Source organism: Pogona vitticeps, chromosome 6 (assembly GCF_051106095.1).
Source record: "Pogona vitticeps strain Pit_001003342236 chromosome 6, PviZW2.1, whole genome shotgun sequence".
NCBI classification, from domain to species: domain Eukaryota; kingdom Metazoa; phylum Chordata; class Lepidosauria; order Squamata; family Agamidae; genus Pogona; species Pogona vitticeps.
In genome coordinates, this window is record NC_135788.1 from 110,057,667 (window position 1) to 110,077,018 (window position 19,352).

At 45.0% G+C, this 19,352-nt stretch overlaps 1 protein-coding gene across 1 annotated transcript; it reads left to right on the forward strand.

Moving 5' to 3' along the window:
- The first annotated feature begins 896 nt into the window (after positions 1-896).
- Positions 897-18,431, forward strand: SPHK2 (sphingosine kinase 2). The gene is made up of 5 exons (XM_020798839.3): positions 897-2,907; positions 10,549-10,698; positions 13,409-13,503; positions 14,367-14,482; positions 15,549-18,431. The coding sequence occupies exons 1-5, from the start codon at positions 2,484-2,486 to the stop codon at positions 16,570-16,572; spliced, it is 1,809 nt and encodes a 602-aa protein (XP_020654498.2). The 5' UTR covers positions 897-2,483; the 3' UTR covers positions 16,573-18,431.
- The last annotated feature ends 921 nt before the right edge of the window (positions 18,432-19,352 follow it).

Consider the following 19,352-nt stretch of genomic DNA (forward strand, 5'->3'; position numbering starts at 1 on the left):
CCGGGAACTAATGGTTGTTGTGGGTTTTTGCTGTTGTGGGTTTCTCGGGCTCTTTGGTCGTGTCACGGCCAAAGAGCCCGAGAAACCCACAACAGCAATTAGATTATGGTAATACTGAGGATAATATATGATGTATCAGCATAGTACTGTACATCTAGCCAGAAGGACTCGATATTTAAAACAGCTTGTTAGCCTCTCGAAATTCTCGCTTGGTTACCGTAGCGAGAAACAACCAATCGTCTGTGACCCCACAACAAAGATGGCTGCTACCCTTCCTGCTAGACTTCCAAGCCTTGACCACATTCAAAATGGCTGCAAATGCGTACGGTATATAAGGAATTTTCCATTTACCTCACTAAAGATGGCCCCCTGATAATTCCTTCCTTGGAGCTAACGAAAGCCTTGACATTTTGCCCAAGTTCAAAATGGCGCCTGCTCCTTCTTTATCCATACCAAAGTTACGAATTGTGGTCGAGTACTAAATATGGCCGCCACTAATTCTGGAGGGCGGATGAAGCTGCTTTCTACTTTGACCTTGCCCACACTTCACTTCAGGCGCTTTCTAGGTAGAAGGGGGGAAAAAAGGCTGTCCTTATTTAAAATAAATAATGTTTCTTCATTGGAACACGCATAGCCCTTCCGGGTGGAGAACGACAAGGTCATTCGTTTACCGCAGGCTCATAGTACAGAAAGTGGCAAAGCGATCGCCTTTCCCTTAATTAAGACGGCGGGCCCTTTGCTTCGCTATATCTTTGACCCCTTCAAACATGGTAGCTCCTGCAGCCAATGCCCATCATTTTCTGTCTGCGGCGGAGGGTGACGACGAATCGGATTGGCTCAGCCGCTGGGTTTGCCGCTCTCTGATTGGTCCTCCACCGCCCTCTTTACATCCTACACATTCCTTCCCTGGTAGAAAAATAGAACACTTCCTGGTTTAGCTTGAGATGGAACGTGGAGCCGGGACGAGTAGGAGAAGAGAAAGGAAAAACAACGGGAGGGTGGAGAGTCGGGAGTAAAGGACGGAGAGATGAGGCAATGAGCTAGAGGAGGAGGAGGAGGTTCGCGGAGAAAGGAATAATTGAGAAGTGCTGTTAGGTTTGGGATTGCCAAGTAGGGAAGGGCATTAGAAAATGGACGGAAATTGCTAATTATTATTATTATTATTATTTATCTACTTCCCATTTTTCACCTCTCAGACTGCCAGCAGCGTCTGTTCCTCCTTTGTGAAAACTTGTATGTTTCGGACAAAGTTGGGGAGGGTGAGTTGAGTGCTTTTTTTTGAGGGGGGGGCATTGCGGCAGTCTCCCCTGAATTAGTGTTATATTTTTTGCAGAAATTAGTACGGCTTCCTTCCTCACGCGTTGCAAGACTAATTTATCAGTGCGGTATGCAATTATTTAAAAGCCTTCTCCTTTTTTCTCCCTTCTCCCCCGCTTTAAAAAGTGGTGCATGCACATGCTGGTATGAAATTAGGATAAGGGCTAAGCTCTTTTTAAGCCTTCAGGGGTGGTAATCTTGAGTTAAGCTGCTAAAGTATGTTGGAATGAAATTTCAAGACTACTGTTTTGGAATTGATATAGATCTATACTTTAAAACTGGCATCTAGAGGACTTATAGGACCTAAATCCTATACACAAATAGCACTTCTATGCTTCCTTCCTCTTCAGCATCACCTGAGTAACTAAAACTTCCACAGCATTCCTTCTACCATTTTTAACAGATTATTTCTTTTATGTCTTTGTGTTTTCCCTGATCCTTAAGTTTCAGGAAGCAGTTTCTTTAAGAATTCATCTGGTGGTGGTAGGGAGTTGCTTTTATGAGTCAGCCACTTTGGTGGAAATTTTAGAGGCAACACGGCTTCCTGAATAAAGTGTTTAAATTCATTGCCTAAAGGCCAAATTAATGCTTGAAAGCCAGCTTATCTGGCTGTGCATCTGAAGAAACACCTGTTTTCTGAAGCAATACAGGTTTTTTGGTTCTTTTAAAACCTTAAGTTATCTTTTAATTGCTTTTCCTCTTCCTTGTGCTATACTTACACATTAGGTTGATTCTTTTAGGCTTGTTCCAAATATGTAGTTGCTCAGTCAGGTTAGTGCTCATTCCTAGGAGCTTTTGTTTGTGACCCTGACAGATATTGTTCTCTTGTAGAAAAGCAAAAGTGGGAGGGGTGTTTTTCCATTTAAAAACCTGTTTGGTTTTACTGATACTACAGACCTTGCTCAATGAAGAAAGGGAAGACTGTGGGAAACAGTTGAAGAGTTTACTAGTGCTGTGGAGACAGGGGTCTTTCTTTTGATCAGCCATTTAGCAGATTGAGCAAAATACATGGCAATGAAAATATCTTAACTCCTGCTTTTCAAAATCGGGTGCTGTGGGGGAAGAGGTTAAGGGGGAAGGAAGAGGTGGTTGCAAACCCAGCTGTTTGGCAAGCTTTGCTATAGGGCAGAAAGAACAAAAACGCAAAGCTGGGGCTCCGCGGCGAGATGAACATAGTTCTGGGGGCATGTCAGGAAGGCTCAGAGACCCTACTCCATGGGGAGTTTGGCACCTATCCCCCCAAGGGGACCCGCTATGCTCTCAGCCTCACACAGACGGAGTTGCACATCCAACGCCTAGTGCCTAAGCCGGATACAGATCACCGAACAGTGTTGCGACTAATTGACATAGTGGGGTGCCACACGAAGCGTAGTCAGACTGTTGCAAACAGCTCGGCCTTCTTCTGTGTCTATGCTTATCCGCTGAAGAAAAGGAAGGTAGCGGTGGGATCGAGCCGGTCCCGGCAGCGGGTAGCAAAAACGTTTCAGGTTGACAGTGCTGAGCATTATGAGGACAACCTTCGTGTGGCAGAGAAATGGGCAGTTGCCATCAGGTGCCTGGTGCTGGGTATTAACATCTCAAGTGAAACAGGTAAGAGATGCCCTCTATATGGCTTTTCTAGTATTTATTCAGCCTGGGGTATATACTGGATAGATGTAAGGAATGTGTGGCCCCTTATATGTTGTGGTCCTGGATCTCCCAGCATTCCTCACCTTTGGCTAGGTCCCAGGACATCTGGTAGCCACATGTTTCCCACTCTTGTAGCTCTTCTCTTCACCTCTGGAAGAAGCATGCAGTCAGCCAAGCAGCTGAAGGTCTAGATGACATTGTCCGGTGCGAAATGTGTGGTGCTTCAGATGCTTCTTGACTGCCAACTCCCATCCTCTTTAGTTGCCATGACCAGTGTTGAAAACATGATTGTCAGAACCCAGCAACCTCTTTAGATAGCTATGCTTTCCCCATTCCTGCAGTTGAGGCTTTTTGTCTCCATGCGATACCCACGGCCCAGCCATGGTGTTACGCTGCAAGATAATACAAGGGCAGCCATTCAGATTGTTCAGATCAGCAAAAAAGAAGAACAAACACTACTACTGCCAACTACCTGGGATTTGCTCCAGTGTATCAGAGGTTTGAATCCCCAGGTGTCCGAATTCTAATATCATGCTGATGACTCTCTAAGTTTGGTAATAGTAAGCTGTATCATTTCAGTGCTATGTTGGTGGAGTCTGTTGCTGGACAAGCTGCTGACAGGTAGAAATATCAATTTAGGAAATAAGTGATTCCTTCTTCCTTCCCCAGCTATCCTGGTAAAATAGAAAGCCTGCTATAATGCTTCTGTGTTGATCCTCCAAAAGGGGACTTTAAACACTAGAGCAGAAAGGTGGCAACTTGGTTATCTGTTCAGGGTTGGCACCTCTAAATGCCATCTCAGCACATAGTAATTCTCTGCATGGCAGTGTGCATTCAAGGCCCTTTGGACTTTATGAGCATCTCTTTTTCTTTCCTTGTTCTTTCCAGGCCAATGTGCAAACTACCAGTTGTTTGGTTGCCCCTGGCAAAAAGTGTTACTAAGATGCAAACTTCCACTCCTGAGAAACTGCTTTTGTTTAAAACATGTGGGTGGAGTGTTAAACAAAAGACTTCTAGTCCTCATGATAACTAGAGAAATTCTGAACAATTTCTTGCTGTGCCGCACATTGTGGTAGCTTGCTCATACCCACAACTCCTCTAATTCCTGGGTGGAGAGTCTTTGATGTAGAGCTGTTGCCAACTGATGCTCTTCTTAACTCCTCATCCTACTGGCTGGGGCTGATGGGAGTTGGAATGCAACACCTGATAGGTCACAGGCTACCCTGCCTGCCTTAACGCACTTGGTCTGACTGTTCTCCCTTCCAAGGTGGAAACAGACTGGAGGGAGAGAACAGATTTGTGAAAGACATGTAGAATGATTGGCATCCTGTTGTATAGAGGCTAGGCTTTCAGTTGAGCAGAACTACAACTCCTATCATTCCTGGCCTGCACTGCCACTCACCTGCATGCTGGCTGGGAGTGATGAGCTGCTACTATGACAACCTCATCATCAGCAACAAGTTGTTGGAGTCTCAGGGATCGTCAAACTGGGAATAATTCTCAATTGAGTTCTTATGTCTATAACTTGTCTGAGCCTCACATAATACGATATCATAAGCACAGACAAAGGAATGAGAGAATCGGGTACTTAGAAATGGGGAGGATAAAAACGATCATATCATTAAAAGCAATGGAAAGGTCTGAATCTGCTTACAGGTCCGCAGGTGATGTTCAGCAGAGTAGCAAAGATTTCTGCCTTCTTACTTAGTGGCCTGTGGCGCTCTTTTCTTGTCCAGGATGCAACAGCCCTGCTAGAATGGCTCACTGGCCACCCCTCGCAAGGATCTCTTCATTTTCAGACGTCATGGTCAGTGCTGAGTAAAAAGCTGCAGCATGGCTACACATGCTGTCGTGGGTGCTAGGGGACTGAAAATGGGGAGCCCCTTCCTATTCACATTTTTGGGGCTCACTGAGTTCAGGTCCAGTAACAGCAGCTGGTTTGGAAGAAGTTGTTGGAGCAGAATTTTCATTGCACAAGGAAGGTGGATGCGGCTGCTAAGATAGATAAGGCAGCCATTGAGGGATAAGGGGATGAAGGAGAGCCAGTGAATCTTGATACAGTGGTAGCTGACATATTAGAGAGTAAAGGTAAAAGGTAACGGTTCCCCTTGACAATTTTTGTCCAGTCGTGTCCGACTCTAGGGGGCGGCGCTCATCCCGCTCTTCAAGCCATAGAGCCAGCGTTTGTCCGAAGACAATCTTTTCGTGGTCACATGGCCAGTGTGATTTAGACACGGAACGCTGTTTACCTTCCCACTGAGATGGTACCTATTTATCTACTTGCATTTGCATACTTTCGAACCGCTAGGTTGGCGGGAGCTGGGACAAGCAACGGGCGCTCACTCCGTCGCGTGGATTCGATCTTACGACTGCTTGGTCTTCTGACCCTGCAGCACAGGCTTCTGTGGTTTAGCCCACAGCACCACCACGTCCCTATTAGAGAGTAAGAAGAATAAATAAAATCAGGTACTGGTTTTCAGGTTGTATCTACGTTACAGAAAATAAATTGGTTATTTGATTAGATTCAAAAATACTCTTCTCTAAGTCAGCCATTCTCATGGGGAGCCCTGGCACATTTGAAGGGGGGCATAGACCAGAAACAATTCTTCATCACCTTAGAAAGTTAAGTATTTGACGTAAACCATGCTGATTTTACCTATATTCCTTTCATATGAGATTTAAGGCTGTGGCCAAAAAAAGGTTGAGAATGGCTGCTCTAAATGATCACTTCCTTTTTTAAAAAGGCCTTTTCTACAACCCCAGTATATTATCTAAACAATGCATATACATTAGAATTAATTTACTGTTTATTTATGTAAAATATTTTAATCCCGCCTGTGTCATTAAAAAGGGCCCAAGGCAGCTTACATCATTAAAAAGACATTTAAGAATTAGGAAAATAAAAAAAACAACAATTTCCAAACAGAGCATGAAAGAATAAAATACTAGCAGAAAGTTTAAAAAACAAGTATGTAATCCACTCACCAAAGAGGAAAAGAAGTCCATCATTCTGCAGTGTCACGTAATGCAATGCTTTTAGTGTGGTATTTTAAAAAAAACCTTGGGAGAATGACTGTGTTTGAAAAAAAACATTATTTTGGGTACTCATCTCATGAAGTCTGCTTCCTTTATCTGCCACTTCATGGACTTGTGCGAAGGTCTTGGGGCATCTGTGAATAGGTACAGACGAGTGAAATACAACCAACACTTTGGATGTGGGCCTGGAGACTAACTGGGCAAGCAAGGATTGGCAGAATAGATCCATAATGCTATTAGGGCTTTTGCACGTGGGAAACATTGGCTTAATTTATCCCCAAGCCCTGCAAGATAAGTCCCCCCCACCCAGATCCCTTGCAAGAAAGTCTCCCAGCGGGGAGGGGAGTGTGGGCATGTGAACGGGAAATGGGAACACTACGACTTGGACTGTCCTCCCCCCCCCCGATGCACCTGATTCTCTGCCACTTGCTTCCTTGTGAGAAAGATCCTAAATGGAGTGTGTTTTGTTCATGCTCATTGTGCTTTCTGATGGCATAGTTTCTGTTGTTGTTGTAATTATTGTTATGTGATCTTGTGCGTTTTATCTTGAAAGGGAGGGATGATAAAGATGCTGTACATACAAATGGTTCTTCCCACGGGCTTCATGTGATGTTGCTCCCTGCAGGTGTGATTGGCAGCTCTTAGGGCTGGCTGTATCATTAGGTTGAAGGAGGGTGGTACTTCAGGCAGCAGTTTTAAGAGGGCATGAAAAGGCAATGAATTTTAGCTGCTGTTGCTATTTTGTGCCGTCCCGTGATGTTGCCTCTGATGTATGACAGCCCTATGAATGAGTGATAACCAAAACGTCCTCAACAGCCGTGCTCGGCTCTTGCAAACTCCTTTAGGGAGACAACCCATCTCATATTGGGTCATCCTTGTTTCCTGTTGCCTTCCACCTTTCCCAGCATTATTGTATTTTCAAGAAAATCTCATCTCCTCATTAATGTGCTTACATTTTTATTTATTAGATTTTTATCCCGCCCATTTAGACGACGTCTACTCTGGGTGGCTTACAGTAAAACATCATAAACACAATTAAAACAACAACTTAAATCAATAATATTAGTATTATTCAAGATGGAAAAGTATAAACAGTAAATTAAAATAAAAAGTAAAGTCAATATTGACAGGAAGGAAGGCCTGCCTAAGGAGCCAAGTTTTTAATTGGCTCTTAAAAACACCCAGCGAGGGAGCCAGGCAGATCGCTGACGGAAGGCTGTTCCAGAGTCGTTCTCAGTTTCATCATTAAAGTAGGGCAGCCTCAGTTTCATCATTTTTGCCTCCAGAGATAGTTCAGGCTTGATTTGATCAAGGACCCACATGCTCATCTTTGTTAGCTATTTACTTAGTCATGATTGTGTTTCTCCTGCCAGGGATGTCGGGCTAGAGAATGGAGGAGACACAGGTGGGACTTTTCTTCTTCAGGTGCTAAAATGGCTCGACTCGTTTTGGGGGTGTGAGGCACATTTTGCTACATTGCCTCAAGGAGCAGAATGATTTGGGCTGGATCTGGCAGATGTGGAGGCAATAAAGAACTATGATAGTCAAGTGTCAAGTCACAATGGCTGAGCTTACCTCTGCCCTGTACTTAATCGCAGTCACAGACCATGATAAGATTCCGCCGTCCTCTTTCTTAACTGTCCCAGATTGTAATGCCAGCAGGACCTGTTTCGTTTATGAGAGGCGACTCTTATTTACATTGTTCTGGGCCATTATCTCCCCAGCTTCACTCTGGATTGTGTTCCTTCATTGTAGTTTCCAGAGACGAAAGAAATGGAATGGGCTATGTTATGTACGGTACATGACGTCCCATTTTCATTTACAGAGTTGACTGCTCTGTTGCATGCTTTGACTTGTCTGTACTCGATTTTGCTCTGAACAGTTATTTGTTTATTGAGGTATTTATGTCTCACCCTATAACCCAGGATCTTAGGATGCTTGGTGCACTTCTGCACCAAGGAGCTAGACTGTAGAAAACGTCTTTTAAGCTAGTCTTCCTCTCCCTTGTGGGCAAATTTTGCTGGCGAAGGAGGACAATGTGAATTGTAGTACACCCACATCTAGAAGGCAGCAGGTCAAGAAGGCTGGTTTAAGGAGAAAAACTGATCACAGCATGGCACAAAGAGCAAGGGTGGGCTGATTCTGATTCTCTCTCCTCCACCTCTGTCTGCTTTATGTAAATTACAGGTGGTGAGAACAGGTCCATTTGCAAACTGCATCTGGACCCATCCAATGTCCCCAGCAACACCACAGGGCAGCTTCTGCCACCTTACCTAGATCTGAATTTAGCTCCTGGGCTGTGAAATGTTCTACGCCTCTGGTAGGAAGAGTATATTGGCCCACCTCTGCTTTATCTGTGAGCAAAGCTGGATGCACCCATGCCTCTGAGCAGGTGTGTCGTCTTTTAACTTAGCCCCTACTGTGGTTAGCTGCATATGTTCAGTCCCTCGGAGAGAGGTATAAGCTTCCTCCACCTGCAGGAATTGCAGGCTCAGTTTGAAACGCTGGTATTTTCTTTTCAGGTTCAGCACTGGAATAGTGCCTTCCTCATAGGAGCCTCTCTGATCTGTAGGGAAACTCCAGTGTGTGTGTGTGTTTGTGGCAGAACTGTGCCCTGAATTATCTGTGTCGGCAAAGAATTACCGGTTTTCAACCCATTCTCAAAGTGGTAAGCTGAGTGAGTTTGCCTCAGCAGGTACAACAAACACCAAATAAGAACAAGTATTATAATCTCTTTAAAGTCATCGCAGTCCGAGCTACAGCGTTGACACAATAAGCCAATTGAGGTCTAAAAATTGAAAGGTATGCTCCGTGCTCAACAACTTGTGACTGACATAACACTTTTCCCATACTTAAAAATGGGCCTGTGGGGAGAGCGTTCAAGATTTCTGAATCTCATGAAGGCTATATAGTTCATCTTCTTTATAACCATGCTCCACTCTGCTTGGTATGCAGTTCTGTAAGAACTGGGGAGGGTGGAAGGGGGAAATCAAGTCTCTGGAAAGTCTCTTGTTACATGCATTTGGTGTGTTGATGTCTAAGAAGAGGTCACCTCCCAGCTTCCCTTACTCCTTGTACTGCAATTGGCATGGCAGTCTCCAAAACGCCTTGTGAATGAAAGGAGGCAGGCCAGTGACACAGAGACCAGCACAAACGAAAATGTAGACCCCTGGTGCCGCTATTATCCCTATAAACAGCAGGGCAGTATCCTCAGCAACAGCGCTAACTTGATATGAAAGCAGTTATTTATGACGAGCAGTCCTGTCAGTACCATCCGGAGAGCTTTCAAAATTCCCATGAGGCTCAGACAAAGCCAATTAAAGTCCGTGGGCCTTTGTGAATTAGGATGAGCTTGACTGGCGGTTGATTGTGGCAGGCCTGGCCGGCCATTGGGAGTCTCGGGGTGCAGCTTCTCTCCCTCGTTCTGGCTCTTCCTTCCTTTGCATCTGCTAGGCTGCTTTTATCTCATCCAAGGAAGGCTAGCAACCGGAAACTTGGGGGGGTGAAAATTCTCAGGGCTTTGCGGCACCAGCTGTCACCACTTTGGGGTGACATTTTTTTTTTGTAAAGAGCCAAAGAAAAAGTTATCTTTAGCGTGCAGGCATGTGGGGAGCTGGAACCATCTGGATATTAGTGAAACAGAAGTTCACAGGCCTCTGTCTTTTGGTTAGTGTGAGCAGTGCTAGAAAAGTATGTCCCCCCCCCCGTGTATTTCAATTCCCAGTGTTGTCCACCCATGTTGGCATGGGAATTTGAGGGGCTGTAGACCAAGACAGGAACTTGTCCAAGCACTGAGTGTGAAGCTATGGACGAGGTTCCTATACAAGGAGAGAGATCAGTGCTTACTTCCCCTTTCCCCTCCAGAGACATTGAAATTGGTATGGTAGGTGTTGTTATTTATGCCATATGTACACATTTCTGTTCTGACTCAATAATATTGTCGTCTAGGTATACAATGCTGATGGATGGGATTTTTTGAAAGGACTGTTTAAGAAATAAACCCGAAATACCTGTTTGAGCAAAGCTGAGGCCGTAAGGTCAAGCATGAATGTATAACAAAGGTTATGTTGGTTGACTCTTGCTTCTTGGATGCTTTCTTGAAGTTGTACACCTGTTTTCCTTCCCTGGAGCCTACTGCATCTAAGAGCTGCATAAGGAGCCTCTGCAGAAACAGGCAAAGGACACATCGTAGCTGTGTGTCTTAACCAAGTCCTGTAAAAATGACTTTTTTGGCTGACAAGTGCCAGAATCCCCAGTCAACAGAATCTGGAGAAGATGATTTTGTATTTTACTACAAGTCTTGGATGGCTAGCATAGTCACTGCGAGAGGTAGTAACAACAACAACTTTTCCAAATTCTGGTCTTGACAAATATATGTAAAATGTTTTATGCATATCTGTAAAACAAATAATATGTGAAGCTGACTGTTGGGCCAGAGACTTTTAAGCTCAGACCACACAGAAAGCTTGGGTTTTGCACCATGCAGGATACTGATAGAAATGGTTACAGATATTTTTTTGCAGTATCTTAACTGTTGATCCTCTTTCTCTTCCCCCCCCCCAACAGAAATCAGCCGCAGCCTCCTGCCGCGTCCCCGTCGCCTCCTCCTTTTGCTGAACCCTTTTGGGGGCAAAGGCAATGCCTTGCAGTGGTGCCAGAATCACATCCTGCCGATGATCACAGAGGCCGAGGTCAGCTTCAACTTGATCCAGACAGGTGAGGCTGGCGCACTCTGAGGCCATGACTGTCGGGGTTGTATGGAGATACAGGGAGGGAGATGAGAGCCCCAATTGGGTGGGTGTGGGGATGGGTGGGAGGGATGCTTAGATGGCATCAGGAGGGGATTTGAGATAAATTCCTGGAAGGATAGTTTGCCGGCAGATATGAGCCAAGCTAGCTGAACCTAAATATTAGAGGCTGGAAATATATAGGGTACATTCACATATTGAAATAAACCATGGTTCATTGCTTAAACGCAGATGGCCATATACCTGTTGGAGGTGCCTGCTTTCAACCCAGCTTACACTAAAGATGATGTGTGTCCTTGCATGAAGGGAAGCAGATAGAGAGAGCTCCTCAGGTTTCCTAGGCTGTCCTCTACCTGGTCTGAAATATGCTGACCTCGTTTCCACTTAGACTGATGTTGCTCCAATTGCTGATGTCATTTCTCTTCTTCCATTTTGACCCTCTTTGGGTCTCTTGCCTTCATTCCCAAGAGATGAGGGGGCAATCGGGGCCTCTTCCACCTTAATAATTATGTGCCATCTAATCAATTCTGATGTATAGTTCTGTTGCCAGATGGGTGCCTAAGGGAACAAGCCACAAAGAAGCCATAGTTTGAGGTTCAGATTATATTTTGAATAAGCTAGACTTGATGAGAAGTCCTGGATTCCAGTTTCAGTTTGTGGCTGGTTAATACATCACAGTTTGTTAGACGAAGCAGGTTCGCATATCACAACAAATGAGATGTTGACCAACCATCCCATGGCTTGTGGTGATGCACAAATGTGTCGTATTTTGTTTTTGTGCTTGGCTTGGAGCATTTCCAGAATCTTTTTAACTTAGTCAGTATTGGAACCAGTTGCTGGCTGCTGGATATGAAAGATGTTTGGATTGATTGTAACTTGGATCTTCTTAGCTGTCTTTTAATTAGAATGAAACCCAAATTAAAACTTGAGACACAGCAGTATTTGGAAACAGCAGCTTCTGCAAACTGTACTGGCTTGCCAAGAGCAATGGGCACATGCCCTGTAAGCCATGAGGTTTCCAGGCTGAACTGTTTCCCAAGTGCTAACGTTCAACTGCAAAAATAAAATCACTGAGATACAGTAACAAAGAGCCTCGTGGTGCAGTGGTTAAACTGCTGTACTGCAGCCAAAACTGTGCTCACGACCTGGGGTTCAATCCCAGGTAGCCGGCTCAAGGTTGACTCAGCCTTCTATCCTTTCGAGGTCGGTAAAATGAGTACCCAGCTCGCTGGAGGGGGGGGGGGAATGTGTAGCCTGCATAATTAACTTGTAAACTATGTAGACTATGTCTAGACGGGCGGCATATAAATGCAATAAATAAATAAATAAATAAATAAATAAATAAATAAATAAATAAATAAATAAATAAATAAATAAATAAATAAACCGCCCAGAGAGTGCTTGAAGCACTATGGGGCGGTATATAAGCAGCACGCTTTGCTTTTTTGAAAATTTATTTATTTATTTAAAAAAAATTACCCCACCTTTCTTCTTAAAAGGGGCCCAAGATGGCTTACATCATTAAAAACCACAATATTGAAAGCTAAAAACAGTAAATTATTCAAATCTTTAAAAGGTATTGAATAAAGATTATATTAAATATGTTAGGTTAAAGCATTACTAAAACAGATTTAAAAGCATCAAAGAATACAGACTATCTTAACTTGAAACCTCTCCTAGACCGTTTGTGACTAAAGCCTACCTGAAAAGAGAGGTCTTCACTTATTTGTGGAAGGACAGCAAAGATGGGGACAGCCTGGCTTCCCATGGGAAGGAATCCCAAAGTCTGGGAGCAGCCACAGAGAAGGCCCTCTCCCGTGTCCCCACCAAGCACACCTGTAAAGGTGGTGGGGCTGAGAGAAAGGCCTCCCCTGAGCATCTTAATACCCAGGCAGTATCACACAGGGAGATGGAGTCCTTGAGATAGCTTGGACCCAAGACGTTTAGATCTGTATAGGTTAAAAACAATGTTTTAACCTTCAAGGCTAAGAAGTTTTATTTAGCATAAGCTAAGCTTTTATGAACTACAGGACTGCAGTTTCCAAGAGCCCCAGCCTGTATAAGTCATTTTTCTGGATGACAGCTCTTCCAGTTACCCTGGGTTGTTTCTTCTTATGATGGAGGAGGATATCATGAATAGGGACTCTCATGTGGCCTTTCCTCCCTGCCCCCCCTGGGTTTTCTCAGAAATATTAGTAGCCTTACTTATGTATCTGAGAGCCAGGTCTATAAACCTCCATCCTTATTTAGATGACCTCCTTATTTGGCCAGAAATGAAAATACAAGGGAAAAGGATGCATAAATCATTTCATATAAATTGTGGGCACATGGTTTTCTGATGAAGCATAGGAAGATCCACCTCTCCCCACTGCTGAATGTAATATTCTGGGAATTATAGTTCTTAAAAAGCTACCACGCCATAATTTGTCCAAGCTTTGATGAAAGCATATGCCAAATAAACCTGGTGGTTATTGAAATTTGACCAAATGTGTCCTTTTTTTGCTATAGCAGTTGACCACACTCTTAAGATAGTCATTCCTTGATTTCATGTGCCTCCTAATAATCATTTGATGATCAAACATGGTAGGCTTGGATTGTTTCCAGGTCACCATGCGTCCAAGCCATTTCTTGGAATAGCACCTGCACTGGAACTTAACTTAACTTTATGTCTACTGCAGAGAGACAGAACCATGCCCGGGAGCTTGTACAGAGCATCAGCCTAGCTGAGTGGGATGGCATCGTGGCTATTTCAGGAGACGGTCTTCTGTATGAGGTATTGTTTACGGGGGAAAAAATTGGCCAAGACCTGGAGGTTCTAGCCTTCTTGAACATTCCAAAAACTACTTCCAAGGAGCTGTTGCGTGTTGGATGGCTTCTAAGTTGCCCTGCCTTCATCCTTCACATCTGAAGCACCTCGGGTGGCTTTCCTCATAGAATGACTTCTGCTGTAGACCTGTTGCAAGAGCATAAAATCAAGGCCAGCCAAAGACATGTTCCTCCTTGAGGCAGAGCATCAAATGTCAGCCCACACTTGAGCAAATAAAGCCACATTGTATCTCTAGCTAGCCAGATTATTTTTGCCTTTGAAACAGAAAAGTCCAGAAGTATTTCAGGAACAAAATCATCCTGGGAACAAGATAATTAACCTGTTGTTGCCTTTTCTTGATACCCAAAATAGGCTCCTTCAGTTAGCTGTGCCACTCTCACAAACAGTAGGGCCATCTCTGGCATAGCCTTATTTCACCCTGTCCTTCCTGTTTTGTTTCACAGTTCTCTTGAGAAGACTGGAAATGAGCTCTAGAAGGATTGTTTGGAAAAGTTATCTTAACCAGCGGCTGTGCTGGCTGGGAGAACCTGGAAGATTGAATCGAAAACAATTAAAGCAAAATCAAATTTTTTCATGGCCTGCCTAGAACACATAATTCCCTCTAAGCTCTATGTTGCAGGAGAAGTTTAGTAGCAGTAGACTTTGAAAAATGTCATCTGTGTACCCATTTCTTCTACAAGAAACACTTTGAAACTTGGGTTTAACTAGGGTGCTGCTTCTCCACCTGTTCCTTGGGGCTCAGGTCTCCTTGCTTTTCATATCGAGACATGAAGATTATGAATATTTACCTATCTCTTCTTCATTTCTAGGTTATCAACGGTTTGATGGAACGGCCAGACTGGGAAGAAGCCATCAAAATGCCCCTTGGGATTCTCCCCTGTGGTTCTGGAAATGCAGTGGCTGCAGCCGTTAACTTGAATGCAGGGTAAGGCCGAATGAAAAGCCTAGGCTGTTTGAGTGTCCAGTATGGCAATCGGAGCGTGATGTTTTTACCAGGTTTTCCCTCATGGCCCAAAGTAGAAATTGCAATCTGTTTTGAAGATCCCTGCTTGATGGTGTGACAGGATGCCATGCAAGAGAACCAGTGAGCATGCACAAAGTGTCTCCTTGCTCACCTGTGATAGAATATGCTGTTTCAAAATTCAGCTGCACAGTTACCAGGAACAGATCTTGGAAAAGTTATTTTTTTTGGATTGTCGTACTCTATGGCCATGTTGGTTGGGAAATTCTGAAAGCTATAGTCCTCCCCCACCCCCAAATAAATAAATACAATTAAAAAAATTGTAAGTGATTTTTAATTTTATTTTTATTTATTTATTTATTTTGCCTTCAAGTGTAGTGTGATTCTCTTAATATGAATGGCTGCGTTTCTAGTTGTGCAATTTGGGAGGGTTGCTCAGCCTGTCCTACAATGAGTTGTTTCAAATAATTATTATTCATCATCATTTATTAGATTCTCTTTTTGCCCGTCTGCCAAATAGGTAAGGGCAACAGACTTTTTTTTTTCCCACTCCACCCAGTTCATCATTGCAACACCTCCTGGGTGGCAGTTCCGGCTGGGAGAATTAACTGATCCAGGGTTGTCTGGGTCAGCTTCGTAGCTCAGTGGGAGATTAGGACCCGCATCTCCCAAAAGCAAGTCCTGCCCCCCCCGATCTAACTGTTAAGCTGCCGAGCCTGCTTTAACTGCGGCTGTGACCACCGCTTTGTGTGTGAGAGCGGGGGTAATAGAAAGCTTGGAAGGATACATGTAGGACAGAGAGACAGCATCCATGGGGCAGGGAGAGAGAGCAAGTAGATGGGCTAATACTTTTGGAGTCAACTGGCATGTGTGTAACTATTGTTGTGCAGGTAAATGGCCTCTGTATCCTACACTGTATCTTTCAAGGCTCCCAGTCCCAAAACCCTTTGATAGGACATTTAAGCCAGCTTCCTTTGTTCTGATGGTTGTTTTGTTTGTTTGTTTGTTTGTTTTGGGGACTCTTGGGCAGATTTGAGCAGACTTTGGGCCAGGAGCTGCTGACCAGCTGCACTCTCCTGCTATGCCACGGAGCCGTCTCCCCCTTGGACCTGGTTTCAGTCACCACCTTGTCGGGTTCTCGTTCCTTCTCCTTCCTGAGTGTAGCCTGGGGCTTCATCTCTGACGTGGACATTGAAAGCGAGAAGTACCGGCACATGGGATCAGCCCGGTTCACTTTGGGAACCATGGTCCGCCTCGCCTCCCTGAACACATACCGGGGGCGCCTCTCTTTCCTTCCCGCTCCAGACTGCGCTGGCCACCGGCCCATCTTGCGCAGCATCACTATGGCGTCCAACGGGAGCCTCCCTTTCCAGCGGACCCCTCTGCACCGTACGGTTTCCGACATGGGCCTCTGCGAGGAACGGCGTACCTTTTGTTACCGAGGGCTGGATCCTGGTGATGAAACCACCCCCTCGCCCAGCTCCCCACCTTCTTCCTCCAGCTTTCCTGCCCCCAGCTTCAGCTTTGAAACTCTCTCGGAAAACCTGATGGCAGATGGCAAGGATTCCCGGGAGGGCAAACTGGCCCTGCCCTCCCCTGCAGTGTCACCTACAACTCGTCAAATGCGCGGCCCTCCGGATAACTTTCTGGTGCCCCTCGACCAGCCGGTGCCCAAGTCATGGGTGACAGTGGAGGATGATTTTGTGTTGGTATTGGCCATCTACCAGACTCACTTGGGGGCTGACCTCTATACTGCCCCCTTTGCCTACTTCAATGACGGCCTCATCCACCTTGCCTATGTCAAAGCGGGCATCTCGCGGGCCGCCCTGATCCGCCTCTTCTTGGCCATGGAAAAGGGTACCCACTTTGAGCAAGCGTGCCCCCATGTCACCTGCATCCCCGTCCGGGCTTTCCGTATTGAGCCACTGACCCAGAAGGGCATAATCACTGTTGATGGAGAGCGGGTGGAGTATGGACCCATTCAGGGACAGATCCACCACGGGGTGGCCAACTTAATCACTGGCATCAACCCAGTTAAGATTTCAAAATTCTGAGCCAGTTTCCAGGCCCATCTCCCTTGCAGGGACATGTAGGAGATCAGCTCTGATTTGCCTTCTCTTTTAGAGAAAGGGATAAGGGTGGCGTGGCATGACATGACGGTGAGAAATAATTTCTGACTTGCGATGCCCCCTCCTGCCACTAGAGGGCAAGCTGTGGAAAAACCACCTTGCGGGGGGGGGCTTTGCCCTGTGAGCGCACATGGCATTAATCCCCTTCATGAGCTTAAGGTAACTCATCTTGGCTACTTTTCCTTCTTGCCCATAATCCTCTGCTACTCTCCAAGCAATGCATCGTTTGGAAGGTGTCCTGCCTTCATAGATCTCACATCTGTAAGCCCAGTTCTTGTATTTCTCCTCAAGAAAGAGGAAATGGCCTCTGGGGAAGCTGTTGCATGGATTTGGGGGAGTAGAAATGGGTTATTTATCCACCCATCTCCACTTTGCCTACAAGGGGAGAGTTCGCCTGAACATTCCAGTCTGTCCACCTTGTCTTTTCTGAAGTCTGGTCTGGCAGGTCTTTCAATTCCACTTTTTCCAATCATTCAGTTTTACTGCAGCCTTTGGGGTGGGTTGGGGAGCAGCAAGATCAACACATACCAGCCTCCATCCCACTCCAGCACATGGGTTAGTATCTTTACAGAATACCCAGCCAGGCTTTCCTAATCTGATTCCCCTTAGGTAGGTTGGACTTGTAGTCCCATCTTCCCCTGCCCACAGAGCCACTATCCCAGCTCGACGCCTTCCTGATATATTGGATTACCTCGTGATTATCCCCAGTTAGCATCAAAAAAGTGCCGGGTGGGGGAAAGCTTCCCAGAATCATCCTTTTTGTTTCAGGATAGGAACAGTGGTCATGCGGGCGAGCGAGTTCAGCAGGGCAGGGAGAAGCCACAGGGGAAAACCTTGGAATGGGACCTGCCTTCTTTGACTTTTCTTTCAGTCCATGGGACCAACCCTTTCCTTGCTTTCTACTCCGCAGTTTCTAGTGGTTTGGAAGGTTGTGCCCTGCCTTGACACTTCCCAGACACCCTTCTTGGGCTGAGTGAGGGCTCTCCGGCCTCTGTAATCCGAGCATCACACACTCTCGTCACATTCTGCCCATGAGAGCAGAAGAACAGGGACCACAGTTAAAGCAATGCAACACTTCGGTTGTTGGTCCTCTGCCCTTCTCCTGTTCACTCAGAAGGCTGTATGTGTGTGTATAGACACACCATAAGTGGGGGACCTATGCCCCCCCAGATGTTGCTGGGCTACAACTTCTATCTCCTTAATCTGTTGGCTGGCAGGAGTCAAGAGTGGACCAATACCCAAAAGGTTGCAGGTTCTTCACTGCTGGTATAAACAATGAAAAGACAACAACTTTTGAAGCCCAGAATTGGTCTCATGAAGTAGTGCCTGAAAAACTAGCATCCTCTCACTTTGTTTAACTCTGTTTTAAGCTCCCTGGCTTAATTGATGCAAGCGGTTTTTACTTTTCTGTCTGTGGAGAAGGGCCATCATGATTTTTTTTAAAGTTATGTTTGGTTCTCCTGCCACCCTTCCTGCAAGAGGCGATCAAGGGCATTTAAAGGAAGGAACCCCCCCCCTCCTTTCTTACAGCCTGCAGTGGCTCCTTGTTAGCCTGTCTGGGTTGTTTTGCCACCCTTATGCCAAGGACTGCAATCTGGCTCTTTATAGGAATACACTGGATGAATGTAACTGGATTTTCTTCTGGAAAGGGTTTAATTTTGTTAGGGCAGTTGTTAACGCTATTTTTTTCCCTCTCCACCATGTGGGGGTTAACAAGCAATTAAAGTAATCAAATACTGTGATAACATTCGTGTCTCTATATGAAACAAAGTTTGTGACACACACATTGTCTGTTTTTCTTTAACACCTATTAAGTCAGCAGATCAGTTTGGTCAACTTCCCTGTTGGTCAACTTTTCTCTCATGAGGTAGTACGGCTGATAAATTAGGTTTGGCAACTAGATGGGCCAGTGGGCCAGTCTAGAGCAGAACATAAGTGCCAAGGGCTACCAATTGGCTTGAAGCCCTAGACTCATTATACTTCTTTCTCTTACCTTCATTTTTTTTAAGAAATAGGTTTTTAGTTTCTGCTGAAGAATTAGGAGTAAAATGAGAGAGCAGTGTTTGTATGTTGGTGATGGAAAAGAATAAAAGTCCTGGTGAAGTGTCCATTCTACAAACACCCCCAAATCTGGAAAAGTTGCTTTTCCAACTATGATTTCTAATTTCAACATATCTAATAGTGTTGTCTATGACTTACTCCCTGTTGACTGGAGATTCTGGGAATTGTATTCCCAAAACTCTACTTGGGGGGGGGGGATGATTAAGCTGTCATTTTGATAATTGCAAAGCTCTGATTGAGATAACAACAATGTGTTTAGTGAACAGGGAGCTTAACTCCAGAAGTCTCCCTGACTCTGTATCTGGGTTTCTTTACCTGCCAGAAGTTGAAAAAGTGAGGAGAATAGACAGGAAATGTCACAGTCCATGGTTAATGGGCTACATTCACACTGGTGGGTTAACAACACTGTCTGTATTTGTGACTTGCCTCATGACGAGAGTATTTAAGGGATGATGCTGGTCTACATTTGCTGCTTGTTCTGCTCTGAGAAACCACAACGGCTGCTTTAAATAATTGCACTGCATGGTTGAACCTTTGGATTGTCACTTTAACATTAGTTCTGATGCCAAGAAAACATTCTGGAATATTGGGGTAGATATCCAGTTGCTCTTGTTCAAGGTTATCCCTCTGTTAGAGGAGCACTG

What these genes read in the sequence shown, in the direction of transcription:
- SPHK2 (XM_020798839.3), top strand. Translation starts at nt 2,484, where the DNA reads ATGAACATAGTTCTGGGGGCATGTCAGGAAGGCTCAGAGACCCTACTC. An exon ending in CTTCAACTTGATCCAGACAG is followed by an intron (nt 10,699 to 13,408) that starts GTGAGGCTGGCG and finishes TGTCTACTGCAG; the next exon opens with AGAGACAGAACCATGCCCGG. An exon ending in GAGACGGTCTTCTGTATGAG is followed by an intron (nt 13,504 to 14,366) that starts GTATTGTTTACG and finishes CTTCATTTCTAG; the next exon opens with GTTATCAACGGTTTGATGGA.